At 42.8% G+C, this 15,410-nt stretch overlaps 1 protein-coding gene across 3 annotated transcripts in view; it reads left to right on the top strand.

Moving 5' to 3' along the window:
- The first annotated feature begins 4,558 nt into the window (after window positions 1-4,558).
- Window positions 4,559-15,410, top strand: part of PANK1 (pantothenate kinase 1) — an 82,986-nt gene continuing 72,134 nt past the window's right edge. Inside the window, exon 1 of one of the 3 annotated variants that reach the window (XM_072624982.1) lies at window positions 4,559-4,949. In XM_072624982.1, coding sequence (XP_072481083.1) covers window positions 4,880-4,949 — 70 coding nt within the window. In that variant the 5' untranslated portion in view covers window positions 4,559-4,879. Of the gene's footprint in view, window positions 4,950-12,152; window positions 12,627-13,166; window positions 13,432-15,410 lie in introns of those variants that run through there. The other 2 variants (XM_072624996.1, XM_072624987.1) reach the window with 2 other exon arrangements.

The raw sequence follows: 15,410 nt of genomic DNA, 5'->3' as shown, positions 1-15,410 counted from the left end.
TGCTTTTGTCTTCCAAGCACTTTGGCATAATATCTGGCACATAGTAGATGATTATTTGTTGACTACCAATCCCCAGCATAGACCATATACAATGTGTAACAGACATAAAAAGAAATGAATAGAAGCTACCATGGCATCAGGGAAAAAAGGTAGGACATGATGTAACAGGAGGTTGGTGAGCATGTGCAGTGGACTGATGCAGTCTCCATGTGGACTTGGAAGCATGTGCAGACATTCTGTAACTTGTTCCATCTTCTAATCCCTCGGGAATGAGGAGCCTTTTTGATTGACTGTGGTGGTAGAATTTGGGTTCATTCAAAAGGTAAAAACGAGCCAAAGAGAACATCTTCTTCTGGCTCTTTCTGGCTGGGTTGGCATTGGAGCTGGACAAGTTTCTGTGAGCCTCTAAGTGGGGAAGGGATCTGGCACCCTTTCTTAATCAGAACCAGATCAATTGGAGATGGCTACAATCTTGTGAGCTTCCAAAGTTCAGAATATCATTCCACTCAATCATTCAATATTTATTAAGCACCTACTATGTGCCAGGAACTATGCTATGTACTCTGGAGTCTGTGCCAGGATTCTCTGGAAGCCAGATGGAAAGGAATGAAATTCCAAGGGACTTGTTTATCTAGCTCAGAGAGAGACAGCCATCCTCCATGACACATTTGGAAGGAAACTAGGTGGAGTGAATACTATGTATAGCAAATATATTATATCTGAACAACTCTCCCCAGGCCCCCATGCTCTACCCCCACCTGCCTGGGACTATTTGAATGGTGAAATAGACTGAGAATTAAGAAGATGACCCATAGGCTGCTAAAAGCAGATGTTGGGTGAGGTTGAACATCCGGAACAGTCTGAGCTATTTGCTCATCCTGCTTGACTGATACAAGGATGTTACTTTAAAGTTCCCTAGAACAATTGTGGAGTGATTATTCTGTTTCCTTTCTCTGCAGTAAGGTAAAGTGGAGAAAGAGGGAGAAAGGTAACTGGTTTGTTCTTACCAGGCTACTAGGCAAAAAAAAGTGTCCAGTATCCATACTTTGGGGCATCTAGGTGGAGTCAGGAAGACCTGAGTTTAAATCTGGCTTCAGACACCTGCTAGATGTATGACCCTGTGCTAGTCACTTAACCTTGTTTGCCCTAGTTTCTTCATATGCACAATGAGCTGGAATAGGAAATGGCAAAGCACCTTAGTATCTCTGCCAAGAAAACCCCAAATGGGGTCACAAAGAGTCCGATGTAACTGAACAACATTTACATACAAATATATAAATAATAACTACTATACTTTTATATGTAAATGAGCATTATATTTAATATATGTATATACCTGAGTATATACGAACATATGCGTATACACATAATCTCATTGGTTCTTCACTATAAGTAATGTATGTGTGTATACATATATATGTATACACACATACATGTGTGTGTATGTATACATATATATGTATACGCACATACATATATATGTACATACATACATATATATATCATTCGGCAAACCATGAAGCACTATAATTTTATATATAAAGTCAACCTTTCTTAATACTATTGCAATGAGTGGGATTTACTTTTCAGGGATAAGCCAGCATTTATATATTGCCATAATGCAAAGCATTATCCATATATTATCTCATCTGATCCTCACAATAATTTCATGAAGTCAATACTATTTTTGTTCCCATTTTTCAAGTGAGGAAATTGCAGCCAAGCCAACCCAATAGCTTGCTTGGGTGACTCAGCTAGTCAGTGTCTGAGATGAGATTTAAATTCAGACCTTTTTGTAAGTCCCATGCTCTTGTCTCCTGTGCCACCTCATTTCTACAAGTGTAAGGAAATATACAGATTGCTGGTCAATTTTAAAATTTCATTTATTTTCAAATAGACAAAACCAATAAACATGTATACCTTGTATCTGCATCTTGGTCATTCTTGAAAATCAGTAGATCATTTCTAAAAAATTATTACTACAGGTCAAGTTATAATTCCCCATTCTCAGGTAAAAGTTGATTAGGGTCAGATGAAGAATCTCTGATAAAGACCACATGTAAATACCCATAAAGATATCCAAAGTGTATAAGAGGAAAAGAGGTAAACTTAAGCTTTCTTTATGATTTATGCTGTATCTGGACATGGTTTTTCAATATGTTAGCCCTTTATGTGTCAAACCAGTTTTAGTGAAATAACTTTTGCTTGAATTTTCCTTGAACGTTTATGTACTAATATCTATGGTATAAATGTATTCATTTATTTAAGATCTTCCACTAATTACTTAATCACTCATTACAACTATTATGGACAGTATGGGTTTTGCATCCCTAAAATATTGGTGCCTACCATTTTGACCAGAGCACTCTGTGCTAGCTGATAAGTGGTCTTTTTTTTCTTTCTCCCATTTTTAAGCAGACCTATTTAAATTGCTTTTCTTATTGTGAGATCATTGTGGATAGAGGCCCACAGGTTAAGATTTGCCTGTTGACCTAGAAACTGCTAGAAACCAATCACAAGTGTTTAATTCTTTTTGGGAGCTCCACATGTGTTCAGGGCTTACCTGACCCCATTTTCTTTTTTCTTTTTGAACTGAGTCTTCAGGGGATGATTTGAGACGCCCAACTGAAACTCCCAACGTGTTGCAAAGATCCTGGAGATATTCTGGGGGTCCTATGTTGTTTCAGGAACACAGAGGATTTAGGTGTTCACCATGTGTCATTTGACAGCTAGAGATTTTTTGTCTGGACCTCCAGCTGAATTCTCTATATCTTCCAGAGATCCCTAGAGAATTTTGGTTTGTCCCCATAGTGTTGCAGGAACCAAGAGGCATTTTATGTGATTAAATCAGGAAAGTAAGTTTGGGTCTAGACTCTAGAGTATGAGGGGGCCTCTTAGTAGAAAAGGGAGTGGAAAAGTACTCCAACCCTTCCCCTGGACCCTGTGCCAATTTCCTATAGCTCTCGGTACCCAACTAAGTCCAGAGAAGAGGGACTCTCTGAGTGGGTAAGGGACAAATAGAGTGCCCCAACTTCTCCTGGTGCCAATGGGTCATTGGCACCCAGATATATAAGTATCTGTACCTGAAAGGTGAGAGGATGACTTCCATTTGTTCTCAGGTCTTTAATTCCTGGAGGAGAGCCCCACATGTTCTGGGAGCTCTGTAGAGACAGCATTTCTTCTGTGAAAGGGAGCTTGGTTTTCTTTTCCTTTTCCCTTTGGGTCAGGGAAAGTCTTTGCAAATGCCAAGACAGGGGTTTTATAGAAAAACAGTTTAACCTCTGATTTGTAAAAGATTAGTTTTGGGTTAAATCTGCATAACTCTGTGTTTGGGAGCAAATTGTGATTTTTTTCCAGCATAAATAAGATTTGTGCCAGTGAGAAGGCATTAAAAAAAAAGATAATGAATGTGCCTCCCTAGGATCTCAGAAAACTCTTCTGTATTAGGGAGATGCAAAACGTGTCTCAGCAGATTTTGTAAGGACAGCAACATTTTAAAATGAGAGTAAGGGTGAGAAGGGATAATATAATAGGGAGGCTTCCCAATTAAGGCCCAGTTCTTAAAGCATGTGCAGATACCCCTGACTGGTTTCAGACCTTAGCTCAAGCACAGGCATCTTTGCCTGCTTATGAGCCTATTTTTGGCCACTAGTGTTCAGGCTCTGTAACAACAAAAAATATCTTCTGATTGGCTGGATGAACTAATAATGATTCAGGAACTGTTCAGCCAGAACAGAGTATGTGTACAAAAGGAGTGATCTGTCTACCTCTTATTCTCTTTCTTTGGTGACTTTGAATGATATGGATAGTCTCTGATGGGGGAGGAGTAGCTGGAGAAATTTCCTTACTTGACTACCATATGTCCACGAATTCGTAGTACCTCTGGGTTTTTTTGTATGTTTAATCCTCCCTGAGGAGAAGCTAGGTGGCAAAGTGAATAGAGTACTGGCCTTGGAATGAGAAAGATTTATCTTCCTGGGTTCAAATCTGGTCTCAGACATTTACTATGTGACCCTGGACAAGTCACTTAACCCTGTTTACCTCAGTTTCCTCATCTGTAAAATGAGCTGGAAAAGGAAATAGCAAACTGCTTCAGTATCTTTGCCAAGAAAAGCCCAAATGGTGTCATGAAGTGGACACTACTGAACAGCAGCAACCACCATAATTATAACATCCAATTCCTTCCTGATCTTAGTCTAACAAGTATTCTGCGTGGAAGTGTGCAGGTGACCTGATGAGTTTGGGAGATATAGAGGGTCCATCAGAGATCCACTGGTGATCAGACATGAGTGTGTAGTCCAGTGGCATCAAACTCAAAGAGGAGTGGATTCCTGGGGACTTTATATTGTCTTAGAAAACCACAAATTAACATTATCTATATTATATCAAGAAAACCCCTTATGGGGTCATGAATCAGATGGAACTGAAAACAACTGAACAACAACATTGTATCCTATGGTTATTTACTTTGTTAAACATTTTCCAATTACACTTTAATCTGGTTCTGGCTACACTTGGGAGTTTTAGAGGCCATAGTCCTCCAAGAGCTAGGAGCCACAACAACAAGTCTGGAGGTGACTGGACAGAAACTTTAAGTTGTATGTGCCTCTCCCTGCTGAGATACTATGCCCTAAGAGGAGCAAGCCCAACTGAACTACCTGTCCACGGAGACTAAGCACTCTCTTCTTTCCAGCTTCAAGCATGCATGTAATTCTCTGAGCTGCTTGGAGGTTTAAGCAGAAGGGGGCCTTCTCCTGATCTGGCCACAAGATGTGACTAATGTGTGGCCTAGGCAAACAGATGCCTGAGGGAGCTGCCTTCCTGTCATTTGGTAGAGGTTCTTATGGTTACTTAAATCACCTGGAGACCTATTCTAAGAATGACAACATCTCTCACCAGCAAGGAAGGAGCTGTGGTGTTCCCTGGAACAACAGTGGCCAAAGGAAGGGGTAAGTACCTGCTTCACAAGGCTCCTTCACTGCCTGGAGTGAGTGCCTCATTGTCCAAATGCTTCTAACCTTATATCTGCTGAGATTTCATTGGGGCACAGAGAGTGACTTGTCCAGTCATATAGTCATTAGAAGTTAAAGGTAGGCCTTACTGAATTGAAAGTCATCTCTCTCCTCTATGAAATACCTTTCCTTCATAAAGATTTCATGAAACTCTGCTTCATCCTCCCCTCGTACCCCACCTAGAAATAGGCTTTCCTTCCCCTGACTTTTTTGTAACACTTTGTTTACAAGTCTTTTGTATACCATGTTCTATATGGCAGCCCTTATTTATAGACCTCATCCTTCTATTAGAAAATAATCTCTTTGAGGTGAAGGAGTATAATATTATATCATACTGTAGCAAATTGCTTTGAAAATAGAAAGTGCTTATGAAATGGTTGGTTGAATTTGAATGGAAAGATGTATGATTATGACCTTAGGGTTGTTTCTCTTTGTGTCTTTGGGATTTCATTCTTGAAGGCATCTCTTTCCTCCTGGGTCTATATCCCTTATAGGGCAGCTAGGTGGTGCAATGGATAGAGCATCAGTGCAGGAGTCAGGAGGACCTGAGTTCAAATCTCACATCAGACACTTAACACTCACTAGCCGTGTGACCTTGGGCAAGCCATTTAACCCCAATTTGCCTCATCCTGGGTCATCTCCAGTCATGCTGATGAATATCTGGTCATTGGATTCAGATGGCTCTGGAGGAGAAGTGAGGCTGGCGACCTGCACAGTCCTCCCTAACTCAAAACAAAGTCAAGTGAAAATCATATCATTATTTCTCTGATGGCATGGTCTTCTTTGGCAACAAAGGATGAACACACACATATCCCTTATAAAGTTTAGGACATGGGCTTTCATTGTAGGATCATGGAGTCAGTAAGAATGGATCTCAGAACCTATCTAATCAACATTTTCATTCTACAGAAAAAATTGAGCCCTAGGAAGGTTAAGTGAGTTGCTGCAAGCCATATAGCTTAGTGGAGTCAAGAAGACCTAAGTTCAAATCTTACTTGCTTACACTTAGTAAGTAGTATAACCTTGAGCAAATTATTTGAACTTAATCTGCCTCATTTTTCTCATTTGGAAAATGAGGATAATAATAGCATGTACCTTTGAAGGTGGTTGTAAGGATCAAATAATATTTATAAAAGTGCTTTACAAATCTTAAATGCTGGCAATTATCAATTGTAATACAGTCACACATTAGATATATTAGGTGTAGAGAGTATGATTCTACTGTTTTTGTTTTTATTGGTTTCCATGAAAGAAAAACAAAGTGGATAAAGAATGCATATTTTTCAGATTATGACATATCCTGAATGATACTAAATTATATATAGTAGCCTACTGAATTATATATTAATATATATGAAAGTATTTATTCATTTAAAGACTATTAAATTAAATTGAAGACTATTAAAGACATTCATTTAAAGACTACTGTGCTTCCTGGTTTGTGCCATACTATATGTACATATTTACATATATATATATTTGTTCATATATATATATTTACATATATACATATAAATTGTACTTAGTGCAGTGAATGGCACTGGGCCTGGAAACAGGAAATTCTAAGCTAAAATTTCTGGGTAAGTCACTTCACCTTTGTTTGTCTCAGTTTCCCCATTCCTCAAGGATGACAATAGCAGGGTTATTGTGAGGAGCTAATGAGACAATATTTGTAAAGTGCTTAGTATGACATACATGCACATGTACATATATATGTATATTTCTGTGTATAGATGTGTATATACCCCTACTCAGTCATACAAATGGATGATGAGAGATGAGAGCTGGATCTGGGATTATAGGAGGAGGACAGAAAAGTTTTTAGTAGTTTCAATCATCTGAATCTGCTTTTTACTATAAAACTCATCCTTTTTTGCTAATATTTTCCTGGGTTCATCATAGGAGCATATATTTGGTGGAACTTCAATACAATCCCTCCATTTTACAGATAATTAAATTGAATCTCGTGGAGGTTATGACTTCCCCAAGGTGGCAGAACTGGGATTTGAACATCCTTTCTATTTCACCATGCTACTGATAATGTCACATTAAAGTTGTGTGTATATGTCTATGTATAGGTACATGTATATATGTACAGAGACAGAAAGATGATAGCCACACATTGTGTTAAGGAATAATAGGTAATAATAACTAATACGTGTATCCATCTATCTATCTATATGGATATATATATATATATATCTATCTATAGATAGATAGATATATACACACACATTTATATCGCACTTACTATGTGCCAGGTACTGTGCTAAGTACTTTCCAATGATTACCTCATTTGATCTCCACAACAGCCTTGGGAGGTAGGTGCTCTTATCATCCTTGTTTTACAGATGAAGAAACTGGGGCAAACAGAAGCAAAGTAACTTGCTCACAGTCATACAACTAGTGTTTTGAGGTTGAATTTGAACTCAGATCTTCCTGACTCCAGAGTGCCACCTATAAGTACCATACAAAAGTGAAGATAGTCCTGCCCTCAAGAAGTTTCTATTCTAATATGGAGAAGCAACAATTATAAGAGAGTAATGCTCATGGAGGGAACATTTTCTATTCAGAAAGCCAGAAGCACTGTGAGTGCAGCCCTAGGGGCAGTGACTTGCCACATCCTTTCTAGCTGCAACTGAGGCAATATTGATTCCATTAAGATTCCAGAAATAGGAAGAGTGAAAGGCAGGAGGTGAACAGGGAGGGGAAAGGGGAAGAAGGGTACAGAAGTGAGTAATGCAGCTTTCAGGTGGATAGTCATAGACTAAAGTAAAACTTGGTGTGACCTTGTTGCTTGGTGTGACATATAGCATGGTCTGAGAGGCAAGGTAGAGGTGTTTCTCAGGATTTTTTTCCTCTTATATCCAAGAAGTTTCTTCTTCTTTAGACTGGGAGCTCCCATTGGTTTGTGAACTCTCTGTTCCTATGGTTCTCCTGTACTTCCAAGAAGGGTCCAAGTGTCCCTGCTCCTCCCAGATAAACTACATAGCCTTATCTTTGAATGTTACTAATTCTTGGCAGACTAGGGCTGCTCTCAAGAGCATCCCCTCCCTTACTCTTCAGAGAAGGAATGAATTCTCAGAAGGTAAAACCTAAGAAAATCCAGATGCCATACTTTTCAGTTTCATCTCGTCCAGTCATCCATCTGACCATCTGTCTAGAGTACCTCATTCCTCCCTGTTTATTTCACTGTCCACTTTCTCAGAACAAAATTGCTTTGCTTGGTCACCTCTGTCCTACAGGTGATCTCTTTCCCTATCAAATGTAAGCTCCTCAAGGGCTAGGCCTATTTCTTTTTTAAACATTGTATCCTTAGTGCTTACTGTAATGCCTGACAGTCCTTAATATCCACTCATTTATTCATGGAAGATTTAATATCGTTAACGAGATAAGATCCTCAATCCATCAAAATATTCATTCATTTAAGGAACATTAAACATATACTTTGTACTCTCTCCAGTTTCAGGTTGTGTTAATAGACCTAGGTGGCTTCCTGAGAGATAGGACCAATCTTATGAGTAGTGAAGATGGGCAAGTACATATTGTAGCTAATACCTATGAGTAAGGTAAGCTGGGCGTCAGGCAGACCTGGGAAGTCTGAGCTGGAATTGGAATAAGGGCAGGTCAGAGGTTCAGACAGGATGACAAAAAGGAGCAGACATTGCATGGTCAGTGATCACAGTTAAAATGACAGAAACTAGGTGTGGTAACACTGGGGTTGGGTTGAAGATAATATGAAGAACCTTTCCCAGGAGGGATTTATGGCTATTTTTAATAGACAGAATAGGACTATCTAAACAGCTCTGCCCTAGGAGTTGGGGTTGAGAAGCAAGAAATGACAAGTAATATTCTCTTAAAGGGGCCTGGGCACTTGAAGTGACATTCTCTCTCTGCTAGGATTTTAGTTTTTTCTTTCTAGGCCTAGGAATTTTGGATCAGATTCTGGAGGCAGCACAAAAGGAAGAGGTGTGTGTGTGTGTGTGTGTGTGTGTGTGTGTGTGTGTGTGTGTGTGTGTGTGTGTGTGTGTAGGGGGTGGTGGGACTGGGATGGATATAAACTTTACTTTAGCCTTCAAGATCATCGCCATAGTGCTGCCCTATCTGTCTCCATCGGTTGTAAATAGCATCTGTAATAGTCCATTTTCTTGAGACCCTGGCAGATATTACCAAGGCACTTACGTGTTCTGGAACCCTATCTACAGTTTCCTTTGCCCCCAGTGAGAACTACTGGAGATGAGAAGAGAACAATCTCTCCTCCTCCTTTTTCCACACACTAAAAGCCTCCTTTCCCTTCCACACATTCCTTTGGTCAAGTTACACCCACAACACACCCTCTCTCACACCCCCTCTATTAAGCCTGTGAGTTACAACCTGGCTCTTTTCCACTGGTCATTGGAGGCAGAAGGTGGCAGTAACAGAGCCAGAAAACCCACAAGTCAAGAGGTATAAGAAATTAACAAGGTGGAGGACATTCTGTTCCAAGGCCAGTCACTTTTGCCCTGGGTCTGTGCCATGTGGCTACAAGTGAAGCACAAGGTTTGGGGGACACATGAGGACGAGGAAAGAGTAATGTATCCTGGTAGATACTGTAATGTGAAAACTTTCTATTTGCATTCCAAATTTACCTTGCCAACCAAAGGCTGCACAGCTCACCCAGGCAAAATTTTGAAAATTGCTGGCATTTGCAAGCATAGATTTCACTTCCCCCTCCCAACAAAGTTTTTAGCAGGCAGAAGTTGTAAAAAGTGAGAGGGTTCCGAAGAAAAGCATCACTCAGTAAATGACACTTTACCAAATTAAACAGCTTCACTACCCTTAGGAGTCTATTCACACAGGCTAAGCATAGAGTACAGGCTCTATTTGTAGCATAACAACCTATTATTACAGTGATTAAATTGTAAAAGACAAATGGCAGCTTGTGGCAGTGCCGCTCATCCACAAATAACATCAGCCTTTTGAAACAGAAACAAGACTGTGTTTAGGTGTTCTGGAGCCACAGTCAGGGTTGTATTTTAAACCCAGGACTTTTGGTGGTGGTACACAGCCTAGAGGGAATTAAAGGGAGATTTTGCCTTTTACTTCCACTTCTGGAGACCAGTACTGAAGGATCTTCTAGATCAAGGTCACCTTATACTAGTGGTATCCTCTAGACCAGTGTTTCTACAGCACTGGCTACCTCTGTTGCGGTCTAGAGTCCCTCAGTTCCAGAGGGATGGAATTTCCCTAAATCCCCTGTATTTCTACTTTTACATTTTCAGGTAACCCTAAACTCTACTGTGTCCTTTACTTCCCCTGTCACTGTGTTCCTAAGTTTTCTCTGTTAAGAAAACTCATAGTGAGCTCATGGTGTATGACTGCCAGCCCAGAAACCTCCCTCCCTCTCTACCATGTCTGCCTACCTTTCTATAAATAAATGTCCTTCTCCTTCTTCACCACCCCCACCCACTCTGCCCCTTCGCTGTCCATCAACAAGCATTTATTGATGCTTACTATACTGTCACACACTGCACTAAGCACTGGGGATACAAAGACAGGCAAAGAAGCAGTTGGCTCACATTCCGATGGGGTGGGAGGTGAACAGAGATCAGAAGCAAACCATTATGTACCGAGTAAACGTAGGGCATCTAGGTAGTACAGTGAATAGAGGGCAGGAGTTAGGAATCTGGGAGAAATGAGAGAAAATCTTGCCTCCGAGTTCAGTTGTGTGACCTTGGGCAAGTCACTTAACCTCTATCTGCCTTGGTTTCCTTACAGGTAAAATGGAGATAATAATCGTAACCTATCTTCCAAGGCTGCAGTGGGGATTAAATGAGTTATACGTAAAACGCTTTGCAAGTCTTAAAGCTCTATATGAAAGCTATTTATTGTTGTTATGGAGGAAATCTCAGAGGGAATTCAGATCAACCAGTTACCCCACAAATAAAAACTACTCTTTGAGAACCCAGAGACCAGAAGGAGTGGTTTTGCAAAGGATGTATCGTGTTTTTTTGGAGGGTGAAACTTTGTAAATGTGGAGAAAAACTCAGGATCCCGTCTTCTATTTTTCACCAACCCGAGAGTGTGAGTGTGAGAGTGTGTGTGTGTGTGTGTCTGTGTGATATTAGACAAGTCACTTCCCCCCTCTGACTCAGTTGAATTAGATGAGTAAAAGAAGTGCCCCTTTCTGCTTCGAAATGATTCTTCCCACCTTCCTTGTAGACCAGCTCCTTCCCTGCACCCACACAGCTCCCCAGTTTGCGTCCCCAGGAATGCAAGGGGCAAGAACCCCGACTACTTAAGCCACCAGAGGGGCAAATCCGAAAAGGCCCGGGCATGCTCAGTTTCGGGGACCGGTCTGGGGAGCCAGAGGAAGCTTTTGAACTGCGGCCACCCAGGGTGTGGGGATCCCAGGGCACTGGCCACCCTCAGCCAGCCAGAGTCCGAGCGCCCAGCCTGGGGGTAGGCTGGCAAGTACGAAGCAGGCGCAGTGGGGCTGAGGGGCTGAGGAGAGCAGGAGGACGAGGACGAGGACGAGGACGAGGACGAGGACGAGGAGGAGGAGGAGGACGAGGAGGAGGAGGAGGAGGAGGAGGAGGAGGAGGAGGAGGAGGAGGAGGAGGAGGAGGAGGAGGAGGAGGAGGAGGAGGAGGAGGAGGAGGAGGAGGAGGAGGAGGAGGAGGAGGAGGAGGAGGAGGAGGAGGAGGAGGAGGAGGAGGAGGAGGAGGAGGAGGAGGAGGAGGAGGAGGAGGAGGAGGAGGAGGAGGAGGAGGAGGAGGAGGAGGAGGAGGAGGAGGAGGAGGAGGAGGAGGAGGAGGAGGAGGAGGAGGAGGAGGAGGAGGAGGAGGAGGAGGAGGAGGAGGAGGAGGAGGAGGAGGAGGAGGAGGAGGAGGAGGAGGAGGAGGAGGAGGAGGAGGAGGAGGAGGAGGAGGAGGAGGAGGAGGAGGAGGAGGAGGAGGAGGAGGAGGAGGAGGAGGAGGAGGAGGAGGAGGAGGAGGAGGAGGAGGAGGAGGAGGAGGAGGAGGAGGAGGAGGAGGAGGAGGAGGAGGAGGAGGAGGAGGAGGAGGAGGAGGAGAGGGAGGAGGGCGAGAGGAGAGAGAAGAGGGGGGAGGGAAAGGGAGGGGAGGGGAGGGGAGGGGAGGAGCGGAGGGCTCGGCGGCGTCCTCCGGGGCCGGCTCTGCGGCTGCTGGATCGGAAGCCGCAGGGAGGAGGATCCAGGGAAATAAAAACGACCGAGAATGACCTCCAGCAAACGAGCCTGAGCTGGGCCGCGTCCTCCCGCGCTAGCCCTTCCAGCCCCCGCCCGCTCCGGCTCCGGTATGGGAGACCCGGGGCAGCCGCCCGAGCGCTCAGCCCCGCGCCCGCACCCTCACCCCCAGGGAGGCCCCGGGGGTTCGGCGGCCTTGCTGAACGGCGTCTTGCACAACGGCTTCCACCCCCCGGCGTCCCCGGCGCCTCCGCAGCTGCAGCCGCGACCCTGCGGCCGGGGTCCCGCGGGCGGCGGCAGCGGCAGCAGCGCGGACCCCTGGCCCCAGTTGCAGCCGCTTTCCGACGGGCCGCCGCCGCTCCACGACTCCCCGGCCAAGAAATGCAGGCTCCGAAGGAGGATGGACTCGGGGAGGAAGAACAGGCCGCGTAAGTGCTGCCGGGGGAGGGGAAGCAGAGGGCGGAGGAGCCCGGACGTGGGCTGGGGGGGGGGGTGTCACACCGTCCGGCACTGCCTACGGGGCGCCCCCAACTCCCAGCCCCGGATTGCTCGGGGCGGCCTCCGGTGTGGGTACTACCCGTGACTACCCGGCGTTTTTCTGGAGGGATGGGCAGTGGGCGTTTAACCCTCGTTAAGGGCTGGCGCCGTCTTTTTGGAGGCTGGGAAGAATGCATTGCGGGAGACCAAGGCTGGGAGGAGGGGCCGCCGTCGGCCGGCTCTCTGGGCTCCCCGAGGCTGCAGCCTCGTACTCCCTTCGCTGCTCTGACGATTTTCTTGCCCTTTGAATTGCAGAGTAGCCTCCAACCTCACTGCTCTATTGGTGAACGTCTAGTCAGGAGGTGTGTAGTTTGACAACCCCCAAATCACAGCCTATTAAATGGTGTTTCCATGCAGCCAATCAGAGGGCCCACCCGGGGGGACACACCCACTGATACCATGTGGGCTGGGACAATACAGACCAATGAAAAGCCTCATTTTTTTTTATTTGGTCTGGTTGGGAGTTTGCGGCTTGATTGTAATTTACAATGTTTAGAAGACTAAAATGAGTTATTTCACAATTCGCAGCCGGTGTTATATAATGTTAGGATCTAAAAGGTGTCTCCAAACTAGACTTTCTGGGATGTAAATTTGCAGGTCGTGTTTACAACTTGTATCTGAACTAAGTCTTATTTATTCTGCTGGTGACCTGCTCCTGTGTGTCTTTAATGAAGCTGATAAATGGCAAGAAACAGTGTAAGTAAACTGTAGGTTTAATATCCAGATTAAGCACTCTGAGAGGGGGGCGAGTAATGCATTTAAGAACTGCAAGACTTCTCAGTTTAAGTTTCCTCTCTCTTGACATTTTGTTTTCCTTCTTTTAATTGAAAATTTCTGTTGTTTCCTAAGTCTTTTAGAATCACATTGACATTGTTATACTCTGCACTAAAGTACTGCACGACTTTAAGTTCTGTGAAGTTGAAATTTTGGCACGAAAGTCTCTTGCCTTACCTAGACTTGTGTAATCGTTTTTGTTGCTGAAAACTCTTCAATGCATGGTTTTAAAATTTTGCTTTTACATTGGCTGGAAAACTATGCTTATGCACCCGACGGTGACTAATTACAGTGCTCATTACTACCGTGGTTTACTAGCCTGGTTGGCCACTTTGGAAAGTTTTAAAGATTCAGTAGGTGTCCAGTATGTATTTAGAAATATAATGCACTTACCATGAATTACTATGTGTTATATTAGCTTGTATTTTTTTTTTTTTTGGTCCTCCTATTGAACTACAAAGATATTGAATTCAGGAGCCTCAACTTGAATCTTTCCTCTGAAACCTAGCAATGTATTTTGCACACCATATTTAAAACAAATGTTTGTTGAACTCTAAGTAGTGCTATAGTCAGATACCTAGTCAACGCTGAAATGTAGTGAGTAATTGAATACACTAAATTGTTTTTGTTCGGTGTTGGAAATTTAAATGCCTGATGTTTATTTACGCTGTCTAGTGATACTGTTTGTTCCTTTATTTTAGGAGAAAAAAAGACTTTGTAGCAATTTCTTGAACAACTTTGTGTATTCAGAAAGGAGTGAAGTAATAACCTCCAAAATGTTTTTTAAAACAAGATAAACAGTGACTTTTTTTGTTTCTTTTAAACCTGTCCTCTTAATTTAAAAAAATAAATGATATGCCTTCTTAGGAAAAAATAAAAACCCTTATGGTTTATAAGGGATTAAATATAGTATTAACAGTCATTCGAACAGAAAACTGCAAATATGAATTGGGTGTTTGTCATTCAGCTACATTTTCTTCTCTGAAGTTCGAATAGACTAGTTGGTATCCACTTTGATGGGAAGACCTGCAGTGGAATCACAGGTGTACCATTGAGTAACCTTGTGACACTTCACTCAGAGCCTGTTTCCTCCTTTGTGCAATGAGGAATTGGATTTACAGCTCTTAATCCGTGATCCTATTATTTTTGCATAAATGTTGATAAAGTAAACCTTGAACGAGGAAAGTAGAGAATGGAAGAAGAATCTTATGGTTAAATAGAGGAGGCATCAAAAGCCTTAATGCAGTTGTAAGCTTTTGAAGCTTACAACTAAAACTTTTGGGATTTTTTTTACTGTATCCCTATGATCCTTGCATAAATATTAGTAAGATGTTTCCTTATAAACAGATATTTAAGGAATAGAAGGACAATCTTTGTTAAGTATTTTATTCTTGGGGTGTGTGTGTGTGTGTGTGTGTGTGTGTACAGAATTTTAGCTTATTAAAAGAAGCATGAGTAACTAATAAAATTGTGCACACTTCTTTTTTGAAGGTTAGGTAGAAGTCTTACAGCTTTAGAAATAATTACTTTCTATTTATTGGTTTGGATTTCCTACATTCTGCTGTTTGCTTACCTCCATCCTAAAAATGGGGGCAGGATATGGCAGGAGAGTCCTGAAGGAGCCTTCTGTCTGCCTCAGTTGTATTAGATGGGCACCTGTAGTGAGTATGTGAGTCAGTGTCTTTCTTTAGAGTTGTCTTGATGTTCCTTGGGGGTGGCATTTGTTTGTTTGTTTTGTCAGAGTGCAAAGTACTTTTGAAGGCATTAATGTTCAAACCTGCTACAGGTAAGTCGGAGTCATAGTAAGTATTCCTTTGGCTTAAAAATAAAGAAGAAAAGGTAACAGTACAGTTTGCCTGCATTTCAGTGCAAGGGAGCGTTGGAGGTGAGGTTGATCTAAT

This window comes from Notamacropus eugenii, chromosome 1, assembly GCF_028372415.1.
Source record: "Notamacropus eugenii isolate mMacEug1 chromosome 1, mMacEug1.pri_v2, whole genome shotgun sequence".
Taxonomy (NCBI): domain Eukaryota; kingdom Metazoa; phylum Chordata; class Mammalia; order Diprotodontia; family Macropodidae; genus Notamacropus; species Notamacropus eugenii.
The sequence above is the reverse complement of the archived record's forward strand: the minus strand, read 5'-3'. Positions and strand labels throughout refer to the sequence as shown.